The sequence below is a fragment of the Aphelocoma coerulescens genome, chromosome 2, assembly GCF_041296385.1.
Source record: "Aphelocoma coerulescens isolate FSJ_1873_10779 chromosome 2, UR_Acoe_1.0, whole genome shotgun sequence".
NCBI classification, from domain to species: domain Eukaryota; kingdom Metazoa; phylum Chordata; class Aves; order Passeriformes; family Corvidae; genus Aphelocoma; species Aphelocoma coerulescens.
Window position 1 is genome coordinate 90293051 of NC_091015.1, and position 23593 is coordinate 90316643.

Genomic DNA, 23593 nt, shown 5'->3' on the forward strand with positions numbered 1-23593 from the left:
GGGTTAAACCATGAGAATTATTATCCTTATTTGGTAATTCTTTTCTCTTAGGCATCCCTCCTTCCTCTCCCCCCCAAACCCAACAAAAACCAAGTATAACAAAAGGTATGATTATAAAACAATTAGACTCTAATCACTAAATATGTCATCAGCCAAAGTGATGTAAATCATCCTGTGAGCACACAAAGTGGCCTGTTTTCACATTTAAAGTGCTCACTCGTGCTTTGAAAATAGAGAAGCATTTAATTAATGCTCTTTTCACAGAACACCCTTTTAATGTTGTCTAAAGTGAAATAGTGATAACTTCCGTCTACCATAAAGCTGTATTACGTACATTTTGGAGACCTTTGGAAGCAGAAGAAAAATTTGTGCAAACAGAGGTTATCTCACCATGTGAAGCTTCCCCCACATCCTGCTCCTACCTTGTCATCCTGCGAGTCAGGCTGGAGAAGACTGTGTTGCTGAATTGCCATGGGAGGAGGAAGCGGCACAGCATCTGCTCCCTCTTCGCCTTCCTCCTCTCCGCAGCTCTGCATGCCGGAAGAGGATGACTTGGAGAGAGTGCCACTGCTCAGCCCCTCGTTCCGACCTCTCTGTAAATAACATCAAGATGTTCAAGCTCTGTTATCTCAACAGCATGAAGCTTGTTATCACATGCTTGTTTTAACTCTGTTCTGTAGTTTCAGCCCTCTCCCAACCAGTCCAGATGCTACAAATTCTCCTTAACAGAGGGGGAAAATGCAGATGCCAAAGTCAGTTTTCAATGTTTGGTAAATGAAAAAGAATTTAAATAGTAAGAAAAAGACATTCAGTTGAAATTTACTACAAGGAAAGTGTTATCAAAGCCATGCTTGTTTTCCAAGTTCAGTTCTGTAAAGAGAAATCTATCTCTCTGAAATGTGTATCTTGCTATGTATCACAGCAAGTCTCCTAGAGGACATAAAAACTCACTATTACAACATGTAGTATTTTTACAATTTATCTACCTTTACAGGCGGAGAGCATAGATGGTTATTGCTTTTTCCTGACTTCAAGGCACTGGCCTTAGATTTTCCCTTCACTCACAGAACTGCAGAATAACTGATACTTCCAAAACAACACTACAGCTGCAGCACAGAGGGTCTCTTTCTACAGCCTGACATTCAAGGTCAGAGGCCAGTATTCATTGCTAAACAACATCTCTCAATTCATCATGCTGCCAAATCTTTAGTCCTTCCTTTCCCAACACTTACTGTGGAACTTCGCTAGTGTTCCAAGCTTGTAGAAAAATACATTGGGAGGGAAAAAAAAAAAAAAAAAAGGCAGCAATTAATAAAAAAATTGGGCAACTAAGACTGCTTTTCTGTATGGTAAGTACCAAAACCAATAGCCACAGTCAACCTAATAAAAGGGAATAGCATGCACTCAGCTGTGCCCTTGGAAGCAGTAACATGACATTCGTTTCAGCCTGAACCATAGGTTTGTAACAGAGAATTTGGCTCTTGTCTGCACCTAACTGGAGGCCAGCTTTGTTCATACAGGAGTTCCAGACTCTGAAGGAGAGGCACACGTTTTTGGGAAGAGGGAAGTCCTCAGTAGATGTCCTTTGTGGCAAAATTTGGATCAGTTCACAATTTCCTTCTCTGCAATGAAAACTGCCATGCATATTATCTGACTGCTGGTAACTGGCCTGCATTGAAGGACGAGCAATTTTTCTGTGCTCTCTTATGCAAGGTGAAATTAGAGCTTTAAGCATCTAAGCAGCTCTCCCTACACTTTCCCTGATCCATCAACAAGAAAAGCAAAGGAAATACAAAATGACCTGATTATTCCCAGACCTTGAAGCACCTTTACCCACAAAGCCATTATCCAAATTAGCATAAGAGAGTCAAGTCAAAGGACAACTTTTTATTCTCCCATTTCTCTTTTTAAATTATAGATGCTTCACAGAGCTTTACTAACACTCTCAAAGCAGAGGGCACAAGCTGTCCCTGGCACAGTACTGACGCAGAGTGCAGCAGTCAAGGATGAGCACAGGGCACATAACACTTTGCTCCGCTGCTGGACAGTCAGTTGAGACAATCTTCACCTGACAACATTTAATTCTTTGAAAAACCTACAAGCAAGTCTCGGGAAGCTGTCTTAAGCATTTACCTCTTCAACAGTTTCATCTTGTGGTGTCGCTGCACTGTCATCAGAGTCCTTCTGAGAGCCTGCATCGGCACTTTTACGAACCTCTCTGCTTTTCTTATGCTTGTGGGCCAGTTTTTTGACGTGCCCATCTGCTTTCCCACTGCTAAGGCGCCTCACAGGACTGGTGAGCCATTTCCTCAAGGTGTTGCCAGGGCGCTTGGGGCCCGGGGAGCTCTGAGCACCGATCATGTGGGGCTGAAGCGATGTTACGGAAGCTGGAGGACTGGCATCATTGCTGGAGACCGAAAGGGAGTCTGGAAGAAAGAACAAGGGGAGCATTTTAAAGCTGAAGCACCAGCAAGTGAGAAACAAGGCAAATGGACATATGTAATAATGGACATTGAACTGAATTTATGGAGAAATCAATGAGATTATTTTGAGGTAACCTGGCCTTTAATGACACCACAGCTATCAGGGTTCATGTTGTACATGGCTGTCCACGCACAAGCACCACTGACATGCTTAGAACAGTCAAGCTCCATTAAGTTGCTCCTGCCTCAACTATAATTCATACTTCTCACTGCTGATACTTACTTGATAGTGAATTATACTTTCCATATATCATGTAACTTTATGAAAGGATATGCTTACTGCTTACTTTTAATGCTTACTGCTTTGAGCAAAGACATGAAGGGTAACAATAATTGCCTCAATGAGATAAGCAAATCATTTTTCAAACACCAAATTTAATTACAAATGCTCCAATTACTTTCATTATTTATATATTTCCCCTGCCCTTGGGATAGAGGGAAGAAGAAACCAGAAGACAGTTAAATGTCTGTCTTTTGCCTAAATTTTCTCAGAGTTTTGGCTTTGTTTTGTTTGTTTTTTAAAAAGGCACAAAGCAATGTTTAAAAGCCCACTTGCTGAAATCTCAGGATCAGCAGTAGGTCTCAGCATGACATGCTTGAAGTTCTGTAATGAAAAAAGGATACACTTCTCTCAAGCCATAGTTAAATGTGCATGAGGTCAAAAACACTTTCCCACCAAGGTTCCTGTCACTTGACCAGGACTGTATGCTTAAATACCCACTGGTCAGCTATTGTGAGACTAGATTTCTTTTCTTCCCCATGCAGCACAATGCTGTTTCCCCCAGCAATCCTCTTTTCCTAAAAATATACTTTTTTGGGGGGCTGAAGAAGGGGGCTGGAAAGATTCTTGTAACACCACTCCTATAAATATTATCTACCACTAGGGTATTAGCAAGACTATCCTAGGCTGTCAAATATGGGGTTTTTTTCTCCTGTGTGTGCACTTTTGCAGACAGTTTACATAAGGATGACATAAATAATGTTTTGTTGAATGTTTCTACTGCTGGGAGTTAAATGCAGTGCTCGTGTTCCTTCTTGAAGCTTGACACAGATGTTCAGGTCACCTCTTCTGGCAGCTTTTCCCTAAGAGGTATATTGCCAGTCTGACCAGAGATAGTTTATAGTTTGAATTTTGTGGAATAATATGGTCACATTGATGCAGCAATACACTTCATCATAAACATCCAAATGCCTGGACCCACACACAAGTATGTGAGGCTGTTCCGTTTCCACGGAGCACTAAGTGTAAATGATGGTTTAGAATGGAGATGGGGAAAGAGACATAAAATGTGGACATAAGAAGTTAGGACTTTTTATTTTTCCTTCACTGTTCAATCTGTTTCACAAAGGGAACCCTTTCCCTGGGATCCAAAATGTGATCTATCATGCTATTTATGAAAATGTTTCTCTGTTCCAATAAAACCCATGGCATGTCACCATTAAGATACATCAGCTCTGATGCCAAGAACATTTGTAGCTTAATACTGTATGAGCACACACATAATAATGGCTGTTAACCACCACTTTCATCAAGTTCCACAAAGCTGAAGATAAACTTTATAAAGCATACTTTCAGTCTAACAAGCTAGCTGCTAACTCTTTAAACCAAGTCACACCTACAGAATTATCTTCCAGCAACAGCTGTAGCTGTTGTGCACATAGGTAAGGAGAGATTACACAACACCATTAACCTGTCTTCAAGGCTTTAAGTAATGGGTACTGGCAAAAAAGCAGATGCAGAGCAACACTAGTTGTCTTTGTCTCTAAATCTTGGGAGAGCAGTGCTAAGAACTGTCACATTATTTTCTTGCTGAAGTGGAAAGCATAAGAAAGAAATTAATTATCTATAACAATGGTTTTCAACTTGCAATCTGAGTATCCCTCAAGGCTCCAGGATTACTGCTTAAGGGTTCTCAGCACATATGCAAGAAAAGCAAGCCTACTAGCCATCAGCATCCACGTCACAACAGATTTTTGACTTTATCAAAAAACACCCTGATCTGCTTATTAAAAAAATTCCAAACAAAACTTGCAACCATCTGCAAGCTCTCCACAGGAATCCAAATAATCTCCTATTAAACCTCTGTAAGAATTTAGTTTGACTGCTTTTTCATCAAACTTATCTTTAGTGTATCAAGCATTTTAATTATTATCAGATGCTTTGTTTCAGAAACCACAGCAAACATCAGCTGATGGGTATTTCAATAAATAACCTTCTGCAACTCTGCTAGTGGACTGTAGATGACAAAATGTGGTGGTGTTCTTGTAAATAAGTTCCTAAAGCACAAACTAAATGCCCTGTTTTCAAGACTCCCAAGCTTGAAGATGTTATAACTACTCAGCCAAGTTTTTCTTTCACTTGTATATATTTTTCCTCTCCATAACAGTTCATACAAAGTTCCTTCCATGCAAATAAAATAGAGAACATTCACTCGTTTACATAAGAAAAAAAAAAATTAAGCCTTCACAGAAGTTCACCATGTCCTGTTTCATATTTTTATATCTGTTGCATTTTTTCCTTTACAATTACTCCTTTCTAACAAAAAGGCAGCATGGTGGTGCAATAACCGATTGCATAAGATTGACTTTTACATAAACATGCCTATTCCTAAGCATGTAACATGCCTGCAGTTAATAAACCCCTTCTTCTTTTTATAAAGTGTGTTCCACCTCCTCAAATTTTCACGAATCCTTTTGACAATCTACACTTAGCAACTACTGAATTTCTTGTAAAACCAAGCAGTACAGGACAGAGGCCCTGAAACTGTGGAAGACAAGTAAGTATTTTTGCCTGACTGTACTTTTGTTGTACCACTCCTAAGTGTTAACCCAAGTCAGGCAAGAGTTTGTGGGCAGGAGGAGGGAAAAGAGCACGGAGAAATACGTACACTCTGCTCAAGCGGAGAGGATCTAAGAGACAAAACAATGTAAGCCAGACATGTTCCGCAGCACATACTTCAGCCATATCCTCCCACACAACATCAGTTTTCATTTGGCATGCGGCATGTAACTGCTGCTTATCTTCTCTTCTGCATGACTTAATATGAAATACTTACTGAAGTATTATTAGGGCTTCAGGGAATCACAAAAGTGGACATAATGTAAGTGGTACACCAAAATGATAGCACTGTTCCACTTCGCTCTTTAAAGCTTGAAATCATTCGGAGAGAAGGAAAATCACAAAGGCTGGGGACCTCTGGAGATCAGGTAGACCATGCCTGCTGCAGGGTGTACTGGGTTGCATCCAGGCAGCTTTTAATCTCCCGAGGAGACTCCACAACCTTTCTGGGCAAAATGTTTCAGAGCTCTGCCACCCTCACAGTAAAGCAGCTCTTCCTCCTAGTCAGATGGGCCTTCCGATGTTTCAGTTTGTGCCTGCTGTCCCCTGCCCTGTCACTGGGCACCAAAAAGAGCCTGGCCCCATCTTCTTGAAACCCACCCTTAAGATACTTGTATGCATCGATAACACCTCCTTTTAAAATAAATATACTTCATTGCTATAAAAGCATCAGCCTAAAGATCCAATTTTATTAAATGGGGCATTAAAAATAAAGAGATTTAAAATCACCAGTGTTAACCTGAAAAGAACACCAACCCACTAGGCCTCTTCAGAGATCAGATCTGACTTTTTGCCCCTCCTTAAATTTGCAGAAAACATCTCTAAAACATCATAGCTGAGTTAACACTCATCAGAAATATTGCATGCCAGTGTTTTCCTAGTGAGACCCTTTACCATCTATTTTCCCATCCCACCCCAGCCAACAGGCATCCAGATCTTCCACTTACTCCCATCTGTTTCCTCAGGACCCCAGTAACAATACTAAAGCACAGTCATGTGCAAAACCTAGGTGCCCATATTAATATATTTATGTAGAGGCATTGCCAGATGGAAGCATTAGGGAATATCAACATCCAGTACAGGCATTTTCAAGAGCACAAAAAGACCTTTCACCTTCATTGTGAGAAGAGCCCCACGGGAGTGTCTCAATTCTTCCTGTCCCATCACTATAGACTACTTCTATCTATATAATTAGGGATACAGACTTGGTTTGACTGATTACCATGCTTGGGACTGTTTACACTAAATCGGCTTTGTTTCCTTTATGACTACATAGAAGATTGTTTTTCTAGGGTTGCTCAAGAATATTTTATCACTAAGACACGCTAAGACAAAAAAAGGAGTGTTCAAAATTAAACCGAGAACAACACGGAATTTTAAAACCAAAACAGATGGAATAAATTTGGGGTATGCTAACCCCAAATGTATTTCAAGTACAGTAAACTTTCTAGTGAGAATTAGACTCCCTTTTAGAAAAAGATAAATGAAACAGATGGACATCTTGGAGAGAAAAAAAACCCAACACAAGTATTGTGATCATACACAGCAACACCAATCCAACAAGAAACCATTGAATTTTATAAACCACTACTTGTTTAAGCAGAGAAAGTTTTGCAATTCAATAAAGTACTTTAAAAAACCTAAAGGATGGGCTTTGTTTTATAATTCATAGCCACAATAAGAAAAGAAGGCATTTAACTGCCATTTCCCTGAAAGCAAAAACCACATATGTTGCTCCGGTGGTGAGGTCAGAGAGTTCACTCAGAGTCCATAAATATATTTTTGAAGCTAAAGGGCAGGCAGCATGGGTTCTGACCCCCTCAAACTGGAAGATAAAGTTACTTCCAACAAACAAGCAAATTTTTGAAACTGGAAGGGAAATGGGAATTCTCATTCTAGTCCCAGCTTTCTTAGCACTAGAAACATGCACATCTGTGATTAATAAACTGTTTTTTTCCCTAAAAAATAAATCAGCCATGTTAAGCTAGTTGATGACTTGAAAGACTCTGCTTCATATTAACTATTTCCATATTGCTGTTTTTCGAGTTTTATTGCAAGGCGCTACAGAAACCCTGACTCCTTTATCTAGGGAATCAAACTGAATCTGCTTGATGCTTGCTTTGCACCTCTAAACACAAAATGCTCCAAAATCAAAAATAAGAATATTTCACAGTCTCTGGACTGTAAAACAGCAATGGGGCAAAGACTGAAAAGTAGAGCAAAGCAAACTTAGTAACCCTGACTGGCGTCTCACTCTGCTGCTGCAGATCTGCCATCCACCATGGACTTCAGGGAACAAAAACTCAACCAGCCAACCAACCAACCAACCAACCAACCAACTAACAAAAGCCCTGGAGAAATTAACCAGCTGATCAATAAGACGTGATGCAGGTACATTATGAGCATTTGGGGAAAAGAGCTGTTTGTTGGTTCAAAACACAGTGAGCACAAACTACAGCAATGCACTTTCAGGTTTAATACGCAAGGTGGAGTTGACAAGCATCTAATGACAAAAGTACAAAAAAGCCCACCTTCATAAACAGTGATCATTTGTTATTAGATGAGATGGGGAAGGCGTGAAAAAAGAGTGTAGGGATTATTTTAGTCATGGACACGCGCAGTTTCGGCCTGGGAACTGCTTCTGAGGTAAGAGGTTACCAATCTGCCACGTACAAGGCCATTCAGATAATTTTGTATGTGTCAGGAATTTTACTTCTCCCCTGCTGGATATCCTCTTAAAAATATCCTCGTTTATTTTTTGTAAACCAGTACTGGAATATACATCAAAAGGCATTAGATGTGTTTCAACGTTCAAAAAACCATCAAAACAGCAGTTACCATTTAAAGACAATGCAGCTTAAGCATTATCAGGCACTTCCACCATGCCCTTTGGGAAGCACAAATTTCACTTGTGAGGTAGAGTGATATACCTCTCACAAAACTAGTTTCTTAGAAAAATATATATAAAGAAAAGAAAAGAATCACAAAATGCAGAAAGCTAGTACTCAGTACATAAAAGAAAATCTCTCTATCACATTTGTGTCTGGAGTGGAACAAACAGAGCCTTCATCTCTGGTCAGCAAACCTTTGTTGTCATTTATTTCAAGTTATGTACTATGCCAAAATATCAGTTCATGATCTTTTCAGTAAGTGAATGGACAAAGAGTTCTACTCCTTAGCACATCTTCCCTGATTAATAAATTATCTGTATTAATTTTGACTGATACAGGCACTAGTCCAGAGCACTTCGATTTACATGTACGGAATAATTAAATAAGTCTTCCACATCATCAAAAGCTGATAATGTTAACATCAGATAGGCTGGAATTCTAAGCTTGAGGCTAGATAGTCTTCAGCTTCTCTTAATGAAATACTAAACTGCCCAGCAAACAATTTTAAAAAAACCCTACCCAAGACCGTCATCCTAATGACTTCCAAAGGTCTTTCTAATATTGAGAAAAGTCATTCAACAGACACATTTGCAACTGCACTAGAGAAAGGAATGAAGAAAACCTCTGAGTAAGAGCAAAAAGAATACACTGTTCATTTGAATTAAAAAATTACTGGCATGGACCTGAAAGGTTTAATACACTTACATTATAGTTACGTTATCACGATTTTTTATTTAGTATCTTCTCCTGCCTTCCTACCCCATAAATTTAAACCCAAGTTTTTGTAAACCAAGGTTTTACTTTTAAGTTTTGAACTAGTTTCACATGCATTACAGAGTGTACACAGAGCTGCAAATACAACTGCTATCTGTGAGCTAAACACCATTAAAATTCAGATGGGAAAAAACCCTTCTCTTAGAACTGCTGGACAACTCTGCATCCACACTTGTGTTTTTGTTTTTGGGAGTTTTTAAGCAGGAAGAAGGCATGATATTGTGCCAGAAAAAAACCTTCCCAGGTTAACAAAAGTAGTTCTGTTTGTGCTCCCTGGAAGTCAGACTACAGGGATATAACACCTCAAATCTAAATCTTGTATACTGCTACAAGCACAAGGCAGCACTACAGAAAGGGAGAATGGACTTCATGGGGCATTTCATTCTTTGCAATAAGCTGTTATTCTTCCCTTTTTCAGGAGAAAAATACATTTTGTGTCACAAATAGGATGTATTAAGACTTAGACTGCTGAAATTTAGTTTCACAGTTTGTGAAAACCACAAGCTTTTAATAGATTAAATCTCAGCTTCCCTGTACGCAACTTACATTTTAATAGGCAGCGTCTGGATTTCAACTATTCTTTTGGCCACCTGTTTGTTCAGATTTAAAGACAGCTACATCCATGTGCCTGGCAGGATATGCCAAGGACAGTTTTATGTAATTTAGCACTGTTTCTCAGTCAAGTCCTTACTCTATGTCAGTGTACTGAGCCATCCCCTTTACAGATCAGAGCAAGTGGCCTGATTATTTTAATATGATTGTCTCCCACTGGAAGGGAGCGTGCATTTCCCCTAACCACTAACTGCACAGGCACTTGCATGCTTTTATGTAAGAGCTAATGAACAGAAACATGTTCTCATTTTCACTCAAAGTCTTCTCCTTTTTGTGCACAACCTCCAGTGAGTTCCTTCGGGCCAAATGGGGCCATCATCCAGTTATTTACCTCTTGCACTTCACCTGTGCCTCCATAGGAGGCATATGACACCATTTTACATCACAGAAGATTATTTGCTCTGCAGACAACTACAACAGGCAAGATTTTCAGTGACAGATTTAACTTACATATTAACAACTCCCTCATAGGGGCTGGCAGATACCATGTAATGTAAGAATATTAAGGTCAAACCCTTCTTTCAGTAAATAGCTGAGAAAGTTCTTCAGTGCAAACAGCAAAAGAAAATTAGAGAAATACTGCTTTTCTATAGTAGCAAGCAGGTTCTCCCCCAGTACCAATGTATTTTCCCTATTTTGCTTTAAATACAGTAGCTTTTAGGATCAAATTTCTCAAAGTTCCACAAAGACTCAATTACATTACTCTTTTTCAAAGCATGAGCATTTTTGAGCTTTACTGCAGAGACACAAATATTTTACACTGTCTGTATATGCTACTTTAGCTAGATGCCTGGTATCAGGTATATATCCAACTACTACAGGATGACCAAAGTAGAAATCAGATGAAGGCAAGGCCCAACCACTGCTCCCTCCAGAAGAATGGATGCAGCAGGAACAATTGTTCCAGGCCCCAGGCTGCTGCCTCCTCAGTACCCTGAGCCGAGAGGAGCAGCTCTTGCCTTCTCCCCAGCACTGATGCTGCTGGAGAGTTGAAGATCTCAGCACAGGAAGCTGTGGAGGGCACAAGACAGCTACTGAAGGAAGCAGTAGGAGCTGGCAGCACTCGCTCCCTTCCAACTGCTCCATGGCACAGCACTCCCCGCCTTTGACAAAACCAAGCAGCCACCCAGTGAGGAGAAGTGACGTCTGAGGCAAAGAATGGAAAAGAAGGAAGGCAGAAGCTTTGGGCCTGGGCCTCATAGGCAGCACTGGTGCTTAAGACACTAGGCAGAGTTTGGCTGACTGCTGACAATCCATCAGCCTTGTGCTTGCCACGTGCAACCCACTCCCAAGAGCCATGCTAAGGGATGCCAGCAGCAAAGATGCAGCTCTGCTCGTGGCAGAGAGCTGTATGTCACACACTACGAATGGGAACCACTCCTGACAAGATTCGTGATAAGCAGTTTCAGATCTTAATTGGGGCAACTGCACAATTAATTCTGCTCATCTGTTACTGAGCTGTAGGGGTTATATCATCTGCTACTCTAATTTTTGCTGTAAAGTAAATTTTCGCTCAGAAATGGATAAAAATAAACTCCAGTCCTAGAAATACAGCTCTGAAGCAGCACAGCAGCTCATCTGATATGCTTTGTGCAGCAGTCCTGAAGAGAAAGATTATGAACAGATATGAAACAAAAATGTCTATATCAATACAGATAACAGAACAGCCAACCAAAAGGGGGTGGAAAAAGATGCATTCAGCAAGCCCTCAGCTCTTCTGAAAGCAGAGAAAGCTGTGGAGGAAGGGAGGGAGAGAAGCAAGTCTGCAGAAATTGCATGAGGAAGAATCATAATCTCAGATGTTATTTAAAGCAACACATGCCATGCTTCCCTGTGCAAAAGCTCAGCAATGTAGGGCATCCCAATGGAAAGAATTTATCCTACGCAGATTTTAAAACAGCCTCCACTGCTTCAAGAAAAAGGCTGTATACTGCTAAGATATTGCAAAAGCAAGTTTCAGCAAGCCTGATCTCAAAAGGAAATAGCGAGACACAGTTCTGCTGTACTGTTGAAACTGAGAACGTACACACAGATAGGGAGGAAATTAGCTTCCACCATTTTATGTAATCAATATAAACAAGTCCCACAATTATGAAGGCAAAAACTAATTACACACAAAACCTGCAAAAATTCTGAGCAAAAAGCATTTTTTTCCTTTTTTCCAGAAGTTTGAAAAAATTTGAGCAACTATAACCTCTGCCACTTATTTACAAATGCATGACCTCTACAAAATGAAAGTAGATGCATTTTATTCTCTCTAAATGCCTTAAAAAATGAGAAAACCTCCAAAAATTCTCTAGTAAAACTGACAGAATGTATGATGAGTCAATAAACACTTTGAAACACGAAGGGTAGATACCATAAATAATTGCTAAGCATACCTTCAAGTGTACTAGTAAAGTTTTTAGAGACAGTACACAGTGTTAGTATTAAGTTACAAAAACAAATGAACCTGCAGAAATAATGACACTATCAAATTTCATTTGTTTTAAACCCCCTCGTTATTAGACTACTTGTACTAAAAAAATACTCGTTTCCTGTTCACCCACTGCAGTTACACATTAACCTAAATACACATAATAATCCAACAGCAATTTTAACAGTCTTTTTCTTTCCCCCTATCCTCTTGATTCAAAGCAGAAGAGCTCCTAAGAACAGCTAGCAATTGTTTGGAGCCACAGCTTTAGCAACAGCTGTACAAACACATCAATCTCAAGTTAGGAACTCTGCCACAAGCTCAATAATAATAATATACTGTTTAGCTTTGGGGCTATTACAATAACTTTGGTCATTTTCTCTTTCCAAATGTTATACTGTTGTAGCCCTCAAAAAATACATTGAGAAAGTAATTTAGGGAATTGGAAGCGCAGATGGAATGGCTAAAATAGTGAAAGAAATGGGTCCTCTAAAATTCCTATAGATAAAAAATGTTTCCTACTTCTCCAACTAATTATATTAGTGATAGAGATTCATTATACACTGATGTTTGCCCCTTACCCAATTAATTGATATTAGTAATAGAAATTCATTGTACAAACATTACTTTGCATTGTAAAATGTTGACCTTTTTGGTGCAAACACTGTCTGGAGCCCTTGTGGCCATGCCACTGCTTTCAGCCTCCCCACCGCGTAACGAGATGGCTGTAGGTGATGACAGACAACTCCCTCCAAGCTCAATTCCACCTCAATACCTACATTATCAAGAGCAGACTTCGATAACAGTGATTAGAAACTGAACTGGGTTTATATTTTTTGTCTTAAGATGGAAAGGTAACCTGAGCAATACAGTGAGAGCACACATGATTTTAATAAAGGTCAGTCACACTGGAAATACAAGCGTTTTTTAAACAGACTCACCATCAAGGTTGACTAGCAGAGAGCTATTGAAAGTTGTAATGCCTATCTGCTGCAGAGACGCCTTTCCAGGATGAAGTATTTTAAGGGATTTGTAAAGGGGAAGATACTCCTCCACAAATTCATCAATTTTGAAAATAGATTGCATTAAAAGGGGAAAGATAACTCCTTGGTATAGAGTATTTTAAAACAAGTATTTTAAAACTATAAATTAATGGAAGATGTGACATTTTATCTCAGTGTGCAATTCAAATACACTGAATACTAAAAACAGAATCATTGCCATGTTCGTTAACTTGATTACAGTCTCTTCAGGAATATTGTATGTACTGCTGAATTTTCTTTGGCATGATCAAGCCTGCACAAAAAGCTACATTTTGTCATGCAACTTTTCCATTGTTTTTGTTTCCTTCAATTTTCCCAATAAAGCCTCAAGAGGAAGGTGATGCTGTGAACTGCCTTGTCCACCCAGTCATCTAAATTCCAATTCTTCACATCATTCCCCAGCATCCCATCCATCCCCAGCTCTTCTATCCATCCTAAGTGGCCACAGGAAAATGATGTGGTAAGATCATGGGAGAGCATCCAAAACTGGTTTGGATGTAGGAAACGAAAGGGGAAAAAAAAGGTTTAAAAAAATTAAACTTCTTTTGAAAGGCAATTAAAAGGCAATAAACCAGTATTCTTTTACTTGCTTTAATTAGACACAAAGCAGAGGAAGGGAAGGAAATCTGTAATAATTTCTACAAAACAGTAATTACTGCTTTTTTAAGTTACAGACAACTGTAAGCCTAAATTTAGGGGCAAATAAGTTTTCTGGTAGAAACAAGGTAAGAAATTTAATTAGTTTCTCTTCATTTTTCCATTTAAAAAAACATTTCTTCTTTTCATCAAGTCCCAAGCATTTCCTACAATGCCTCTAGACAGCCCATCTCTATGAAACTCTTCTTCTTAGGGCAAACTACTCCACACAGTTGATTTTTTGGGTGGTGTCTTTTTTTAACCACTGATTCAAGAAGATTGACTGGAAGTGTCCAGTTCAAGTGCAAGGAAACAAAAACACACGTTAAGTGGTTTAACAAGTATACTTAATTCTTCTCTGTGAGGAAAAGCAACTTCTGCAGGGGAGGATTGTTAATGTTACTAATGTCGTCTTTTCAAAGCAGGATGGAATATACTTATATCACCTAAATTCTGTTCTTCTCATTACCTCCCCTAAAGGAGAGTCAGCAAAAGCCTGGATGAGCAAATTCAATGGATTGTCACAGCTGCTTGTAGCTCTGCTCAAAAGCAGATTATGAACATATTGTTCATTACTAGTCTTGCAATGAGCACCTAGAGGAAACTTTAATTATGTGAAGTGATAGCCCATTCTTACGCTGCTGCCTCACTGAAGCCATTTGTTTAAAAGAGAGCTGCAACACAGCAAGAGGGAAATTAAGTTGAAATATAAGCTGGAACATTTCTGGCTTCCTCAGTTTAAGCCCATCCACTCAATGCAGACTTTTGAGACCATGACACAAAACCATTTGCATCAGATGCTTAGATACAGGTATTCTCTGAGAGAGCTGACAAGGAGGTAAAGACACAAACACATTTCTGGTATGAAATCAAACTCCACCCTTCTTTTCAAAGTTTTATCAATATTCCTTCTGGTCTCTCTCTGGGAAATTTGGAAGCTCCTGGGATTGACTACTCATTGTTCCATCATGTTTTTGAAGCAAAATCTAGAAATTCATCAGTAAGTACTTTGAATATGCTTCAGTAGCAATACACAGGAATACAGACATCTTAGCAAAATCAAAAAATGCTCATTTGTAAACACTTTATCCTTAATACAAAAATGGAGTTACAAGTCCTTATTACACAACGATTGTATTATAAACATAACTACAGTTCCTTCAGGAAAGCATATGTTTTCTTTTTATATCTTTAAAAAAAGTTAGAACTCAGAACTGAGTAGCTGGTTTGAGAACAAGCTGGGGCTAAAAGAACCATTTTAAATTACTCTGTTTTCATGCAGTACACATATAAAAGTCTGAGTGAAAAGTGCTGCACTGGAGGGAGCAGACTTCTAAAGATTAGAGGCAAAAGGCTGCCTGGGGTTAACTCCATACACACATCTGATTCACAGTGCTGCTCAGTCTTGGCTTATTTCACAGAGCAGGTAACCTACCTGAGAGCTACAGAAATGGCATTTTCAACAGACTGAAAAGTCCAGTCCAGTTGAAAAGTCCAGTCCAATATATCCAAATTAAAGGAGAAAAAAGTCAGGAGTAGTTCAGATGAAAATGTGGATAGCTGTGGATCTTACCAGCTCAGAGCAAAAAACCCGAGTCTCAAATCTTCAGGTTCACAAGAAGGGATGGCAATTATGAAAGGACATCAGTATTTTTCTTGCATAAACTCCTACGCCTCATAAAATTTTGTTGGTTTTTGTTGTTGTTATTGTTTTTGTTGTTTGTGGTTTATTAAGGGGGATCTCGGGGTGTGGGAGGAGGGAATGGTGTAGCATTTTCTGCAGGATCTACTCCCAGGTCTGGCTGTCTGTATGACTGCTGGTGTTGATGCACAAGAAGCAGCTGGATCGTATGTGCAAGCACAGGGTAAATAAACCAGCAGTACCTGACACATAGCTCATTTTTCACTAACCATGAAACAGCACCTTCAGCTAACTCTCTTTTGAGTCCTGCAGCCTAAAGATTCGGAAAAGCCAAGAACAAGTGAGTAAGGACACAGAGGTCAGGAAAGCAGTACCTTTGCATGTGTAACTGTATAGCTGATACATGAGCTCAGTTTCAGGAGGATTTCTGTTGCATGCTCTTTGTGGAGATGGAAAGGCACACACAGCACATACTTAACAGCTTCCATCTGTATTCTAAAAGAATAGACTTTCAAAGTGTATATGTGAATCTATGCCAAGAATTACACCAACCCATTAGTAATAACTGGACTCTCCCACTGCATCCTCTGAGTTCAGTCCTCAGAGATTCTTATCCTCTCTTAGACACCATTTGCTAACAATTACTTTACAGTAAAAGCATCCTGTTTTATGGATGAATTATTTCTGAGGCTTGATATACCATAAAATGTTATGAAAGAGGAAAAAAGAAAGATAGGTTGATTCACATACATTCTTTTAAGCAATCTACTGCACATATAATAAATGTATTTCTTCAAAACTAATTCTCTATTCTTTCTCTACTCCTACAACCACCTTTCCTCCCTCAAACCCCAGCTCCCAGATGGTTAATAACTTCAGGATAAATTTGGGGGTTGTACATTTATTCCCTGGATTTTATCCATGAGATTTGTCTCTCAAATTTCCCAAGTGAAATATAGACTCACATGATCCACTTAGGGACTAAAACACATACATGCTATTGTTTCTTCCAGCTCATAAGGTAACTGAAAAAATATGTTATTTTCGATATTCAGTTCCAGATTGAAACTACTCAACACTCTCTCCAGCCAGATAACCATAAACAACTTTAATATTTATCTTGTCTCTCTTGTCTCATATGCAAAGCATTTTTAAGTTACAGAAATGGGTGGAATTACCATGAGAATTGGTTTCCTCCTACCAACACCACTGCTTTCTCCAACTGATGTCAGTTAAATGCAAAAATACAATACTTACTTATTAGTTTCAGTAGTTTCTTGCCAATTCATTACTCAAAGCCCTCTTTTCTTTCTCCCTATATCTGAAGTTTTTCTTCCTTCAGGCTTGATGCATAAGTGGGGCAAAAACTCAGACCATTTAATTAAGCAGGAATACATAATTATTAATTGTACATGTACTCTTTTAGTGAAAAATGTACCAAACTTTGTAATTCCTTAAAAAAAACCTTAAGCAATGCCCAAGTCTTCTACAAATAAAATCATGCATTAGAGTACATTCTGAATATTAAGCCTAAATCCCACATTACCAGTTTCAAACTTTCAGTGGCCAGTGATGTTACAGATACAATTTTTACTTGTTCCAGTTCAAGAGATGGCATAGCTACAGTTATACTGGGTATGCAAGCAAGCTTAGTTCCCCTATTATGAAAGCCTCTTGAGCCTCCTTATGGCATGGTCTGTGTGCATGGACATCTGTTTTTAAGACACAGAAAGGGAACAATGAAGAATGTTTGTGAAACCACGTATGTTTGCCAAGACAGACTTCATATGTGTCTACGATCTTAATTTATGGTCATAACAGAAAGCATCTCACTGATAGGAACTGACTACACCCAGCACTTCATAAAACATGTTTTGTAAAAATTATTTGGAAGTAATCTAACCACTGCAACTCCAAGAGTTTACAAATGAAGCAAAGGAGCTACAGTGAAGACAGGAGAATGCAAAGCATCAGGAAGAGGAGAAGACTGCTGCCATGCTATTAACAGACCTCCAGCAGACTAGGTAGTCACAGCTCTGGGTGAGGACTTGCTCGAAAATATTTTGCTGCAGAACATTCTGCCTATCAACTACTATTTATAATTGACTCCTTTCACTCCCACCTTCCTGCAAGAAGTACTGTAAACCTGTACATGTTTACTTCTAAAAACTGGAATAATTGCTGTTTAAGGAAGCGATTGTGCAGCACTTGGGGGCTACAGAGCAGCCTTCTGAGAACACAGCTCTATTGCTGGATCTGAGATGACAGCCTGCTAACATTAACTCCCACTGGCGGGAACTGCAATGCCCCGATACCTTTCGAGGAAGTACTGAGAGATACGACCATCCACTGACACGCAACCCCATCTTCAGAGGTCTCTGATAAGATTAATTCCCATCACATCCTCAATTTCATGTTTGCAGCCTTCTACCATCCTCCCTCTCCTCTCATCCATCCATAACTGCAGTTTGGATATTACCAAATAACACCGATTATAACTTGCGTTTTGCTGCTTTTTTAAAGTATATGCACACAGCACACAGCAACAGGTATGTAAGAAGGCATCCCAACAGGTGCATCAGCTCCAGACACTAAAGGTTAGCCCTGTTTTGTCCTGGAGATACTTCCAACATTTTAGTGCGTATCATACAAACTTGTTCAGCAGCAATAGATCAAATGCCAAGCATTGTTTCCTGTTAAAAATTACAAAGGAGGAATGGGAGAAAACCCAACAAGAAATTAGTTTAACATGAACATCTTTATCCTTACCTTTGTGCTCCTCCAGTCCAGACCGAAGGAGCACGGCTTACCTCCATATTACAGAATCAATGCTGCCTCTAAATAAATTTCACAGACTGATTTACTTCCCAGCTGCCCTTACTTTTCAAGCTCTAATTCCCCAAAAGCATTACTTCTCAACAACAATTTAACAAAAGTGATACATACTGAATAATCTATGACTCCTTTGGTTTAGCAGCAACATTCTGAGAAAATTTCTGCTAATCTCCTAAAATACTACCATTAATAACGTTTCACAGAGCAAGAGTTACCATTTCTCATTTCCCTATTTCAACTAAAAAAACCCCATAAAGTAGCACATGCCTCTTACAAGCTTTTTTTGAAAGACCTTACTGTACAGCATCTCAGTATTTTACAGAGAAAATTCATTCCATAACCGCTCCCTTTCCTATACAGGTCCTCTCTGTAATACTGCGAGGTTTTTGGCTGGGGTCAGATCAGAGGGGGGGAAGAGTAGAGAAAAAGAGAAGGAGGAAAAAAAAAAAGGCATCCTACTAAACTCCTGTGATTTGGAAACATCCCCCAACCAACCAACCAACCTGCCTCCCCCTGCCCATTGTATCTGTACTGCGCATATTTGTACCTAAATCCAGGATCCAGTATTTACAGCCACTCGGCTGCCCGTTGCCGCAGCAGGTAGGATTTACTGAGTGAAGAGATCCCAGAGTGTCAATCTGTTTAATCCTGTTCGGCATGGTGAGGAGTCAGCTGTTCCGATACCCACAGCTTCCAAACAACCACTCGCCTGCACGCTGGGATGGGTTACAGCTTCTCCTGAAGATGTTCACCCAGATAACGTTACAGGCAATGCCATCAGAATGAGGAAGTCGCTGTTATCTTCTCTGGCTGCTTTAGACCCCTGCCTGCTGTCAGAGCAGCTCCTCTCTTCTAGGGATGCTCTCCTCTGACTCACTGAACACAGTTCCAGTCTTTAAATTCACATGTGGGAATAGCCAGATGCAGCAGATTACACTCTACCGTAACTACCCTAATTGAGGCTCAGGGTGATCTTAAAAAATACAGCAAAGCAGCAATTTTTCCTCTCAGCCTTCAGAACAGATGCAGTCTAGTACCCCTACAGAGCTCTATCATAACCAGAATGCACAAAATGAACCTCTAAGACATCTTTTTATTTTTCACAGCATTGTTAGTTTTTAATGCTTCAGCTAAAGGCATAAATACAAAAAAGATGGACATTTTCTGGTCAGCTAAACCATGCAGTGCTTTCCCTGGAACTTCCAATTTTCTTTGAAAAACAACTGATTCTGTCCTCACCTTCACCTTCTCTTGAGTGTTGTTTGTGATAACCAATCAATCAATCAATACACCAAACCCACAATACCAGAAAATCCACACCACTTGATAAATTAATTTAAGTTCTTGCCCTGGTTTAAACTACATTGCAGATCTGTTTCACCTCTGTGCTCACACTCTGCCAGATATATTTCTAGTTCATTTAGCTGTCTTCCTGTTCAGTAAACTGAGACTGCATGTATTTTATTTTTTGTACACGCATTCTTCACCTAGCATGCCACAAAAGCATTTGTCTATAAATATTTGATTATGTTTCTAGGTTTTTTTCTTTGCTATGCAAACCAAGGAAAGATGCTTGGTTTCTTCCCCTGAACACATTATTTTAAAGCTAATTTTATAGGAGCTACATAAAGCTACATTCACTAGATAGATACACAGCCAAAGCAAGAATTAAGTTTTTGTAAAAATGGAAATGAAATGCTTTCTAATACTATATGATCATGGCAAAAAAAAAGCCCAAAGTAAGATTGAACTAACAATACTATATAGTACACAAACACGTAGAGAGGGTAAGAAGAAAATCAAGCAGTGAGGGGGTTGCCAATGATACTAGCACAAACAAATGCATGTAATGCAAGGATAAATAGGAATTTTATGCAGAACTGAGAGTCTATAGGGTCCCAGAGTCAAAAAAAGCTTATCATTAGCATGTAACACAAGTGGGGTACACACACCTTATCATATCTATAGTACTGAAGAGTTGTGGTCACCCTCCACCTAAGAATAATGTTTTGCTTTCTAAGGAAAGCTAATCTAAATTCTGAATCAGTTTTTCCTTCATAGCCTCCTGCACTGAAACCATTAATTCTGACTTTTGATTAATTTCTTTTGACCCAAACCAACTTTCAAATGACACTGAATTCCTAAGGGTGGAGGTGTTGGGAGGGGGGTGGGAAAGGCAGAGGAAAAAATCCTCTCTTTCTTCAGGATAAGTGATCTTTATAGTTTACCACCTACAGTGAGACTTCCACTAAGGCTAGTTTACTCTTTGTGAAATTGCAGAACATCTGAAAATCATTCTAGCTTCTAGATGAGTAAGAAAAAAAAAAAATTAAACAATCCCTTTCTTTCACTCCACAACCATTCCCACGCACATCAAGCAAACTCGAGAATATCCAGCCATTCTAGTTGCAGGAAAACTCTCACACCTTTAACCAACATCTAGATAGAGAGGTTATCAATACAGCTTTGAAATACTGATTTCCATATGTAAAAAAACTTCTGACCAAAAGAGAGCAAAATTTACACATAAAACTGGTTTTAGGTTGGTTTTGTTTTGCTTTTTAACTGCATGTAGACTGCCCTTATAAACCAATAATATATGCAGGAAGATATTATAAATGCTCTGGGAACCACACAATTTGCAGCTTACTATTGCAAGAAGTTCTTCCGTTCCTACTGAAAGCAAACACTGTTATTTTTAGGTTTTGCTTTGACCCCTTCTCAGAGAAAAATCTGACAAGCAAATCAAAGTGGTGAAGGAGAGAGAATGACCGCATGGACGGTCTCAGGGTCATTTTTCACAGCTTACATGGTTAAGAAGAAAGTATCACAGATACACAGATGTCTTGGATGACACAGTTTTTGTAAAAAGCAGCTGCTTTGCAGCAACACTGGAGTGAAGACAACAGACCCCATATGAATGTGGTGCAGAGCCACTGGGTGCGTTAGGTAAGAATTTGGTGGAAAAACATCTCAATGCATATACTGAAACAAAAGCTACAACCTCCTTATGGTCCTAGGCAGACAGCACAGACTTGTAAATTCTCCTGAAGTATAAGCAAAAGGCTGATGACTTCTGTATCACAAACCCAACATTTCTTAATTTAACAGGCAGGGACCATTATGCAGTATCACTCAGATCAGACTTAAAACTCCTCAAGATGTATCACAATTCTCAGTTTCTGAGACAGGGACCTCTATCAATACCTGTAATTTTATGCCCAAACAGGCAGCCTATTAATGTCTTTCCATGGTTTACCTCAGGTTCTACCACAAAGCTCCCTTTGTCCTTTAGCTCCATCCGGTTTTCTGTATTCCAGTGCCATATCCTGCATTAGCTATCCCTGTCTGCTAGACAGCTCTTCCTGCAACTCCCTGCATCAGCAGTTTTTTGTAGGAACTCACCCTTGGTAATAACAAACCAATGAGGTACCCTTAATTCCACAGACAGGAACACATCTACATGGAGAACATCTTTAGGAAAAAACTCAGCTGGGTACAGAGCACAAGCTCAGCGCAGAAGAGGTTGGGCTGCAAGGCGTGTTGCACAGCAGCAGTGAGCTGCCCCTGCTTCATCTGCTGCTCAGCATTTGAGACCACAGGCCATCAGGAAAACAAACTCTGATGAAACTACCAATGAAAAAGATTCATATATTGATGTGTGGCAGTTGACAAAAGTTGAAATAGTTGTGGCTTTTTTTTTTTAAGCAAACTGTTTCATTTTTTTGCCTTAACTGCCTTAAGCTGAAATGAATTTTCTTGGTTATGCAGTTTATATAATATCCTTTAAAAAAAGTAGATAGCTATCATCTTCATTTCGGAAATAAAAGTACTAATGAATGGCCATTCTGGCCCCAAGAAATTTAAGATATTTCTCAGTTACTTAGGACACGGACAAAATAAATGTCCAGGTGAAAATTTTCTCTATTTCATGAAGATTTTAAAATTCCAGGCAAAAGAGCACACTCATTTTTAAGACAGCATTTTGTAAGAAAGACTACATCCCAGTGATTAAACAAAGAAACTAGAACAAAAAAAAAAAAAACAGCTAGAAAACCATGCCCATCCCGAGCAGATCAGGTAGCACATACTTTGTATGACAGACGCAAATGAAGCATCAGATGCCCGTATCTATTACTACAGTGCAGGAACGGGATCAGCTTTCTGCAATTAATCTCAGGGATCACTGACGGACAGTGTCAGCCCACCAAAACCATTTTAAGGTATTAATATTTTGCCAGCTCACCCCAGCACAGATGTAACAGCTCACCAGTCACTGGCATTGACAGTCAACAAATTAGTTCATTACAGCTTCAGCTTCTCACAGGTACCAGCTCTTAACTGCTACAACTTCCTTATGGTCCTAGGCAGACAGCACAGATTTGTAAATTCTCCTGAAGTATAAGCAAAATAGTATAAGCCTGAAGTATAAGCATCTGCACCCACCATTTGCCACTGTATTAACTTCCTTATGGAAGTGCTACCTCGTGTGAGGCTTCTATTAATAGTACTGCATGTACGAATGGAAACATTCATCCCTTCTTTCATTTAACAGGACAACTGGAGTTAAGCTGATTGCATTTCTCTTACTCCTAAGATATTTGCATGGTAATTGAAATATATAATAGAATCATATTAAAACAATGATAAACAGCATTCCAACTTAATCTTTGTAAGGTCCCATTACATTTTGCACCATCTTGGTGAAAACAAGCAGAACAGGAGAGGGAAGCTAATAAAATGCAGAATTTTCAAATTTAAATACCTATTCTGCCTGCGAGCAAGAAGCGAAAGAGCCAACCTTCCTTCCTTAATTCTGTCTTGGCAGGGTGGGGAGGTGTCTGTGTTTGAAAGATTATAGCATGAGAAAACACAGCTTCAATCTTGTTCTCAAGCAAAACTAAATCTTTTCTCTCCAGAATCTTCCTTCTCATATTCCTGACATTCCATTTACAAAAGTAATAGATTTTGGAATCAGTACTACAAAGTTATTTTAAAAATTCTTGTTCATCTTAAGAGGGGAGAAACCTATACAAGATAACTGAAATTAATAGAAGACTGAATTCTATTTTCGGTTCTGCCAGCATCTAAATGTCACAAGTTTTAAACAATTTTTGAAGTGATCTATGAGACAAATGCTTCCACGATTCAGTATTACACAGTTCTTACAATTTTCAGTCATGTTTCTGTGTACGGGACAGAAAAGATTCAGACGTCCAAAATTATGCAGGACCAAAGACCACCCAGACCTAGGAGCCAAAGTTAGAAAGAAATCCATAACTATTAAAATTCTTGAACTAAATAACATTGCACAAACCAACAGGAATTTTATTTACAATATGCATTTTGCATTTAAAAAAATAATAAATAAATCAGGCAGACTTTGCATACTGTCTTGGGGTGACTTTACGATGTTGTATCC

General features: G+C 39.1%; 1 protein-coding gene across 1 annotated transcript in view; it reads right to left on the reverse strand.

Moving 5' to 3' along the window:
- The window catches only part of TRIO (trio Rho guanine nucleotide exchange factor), a 248805-nt gene that overhangs the window by 33026 nt on the left and 192186 nt on the right, over positions 1–23593 (reverse strand). The window contains 2 exon segments of the mRNA XM_069004019.1: positions 423–593; positions 2134–2426. Coding sequence (XP_068860120.1) covers positions 423–593; positions 2134–2426 — 464 coding nt within the window.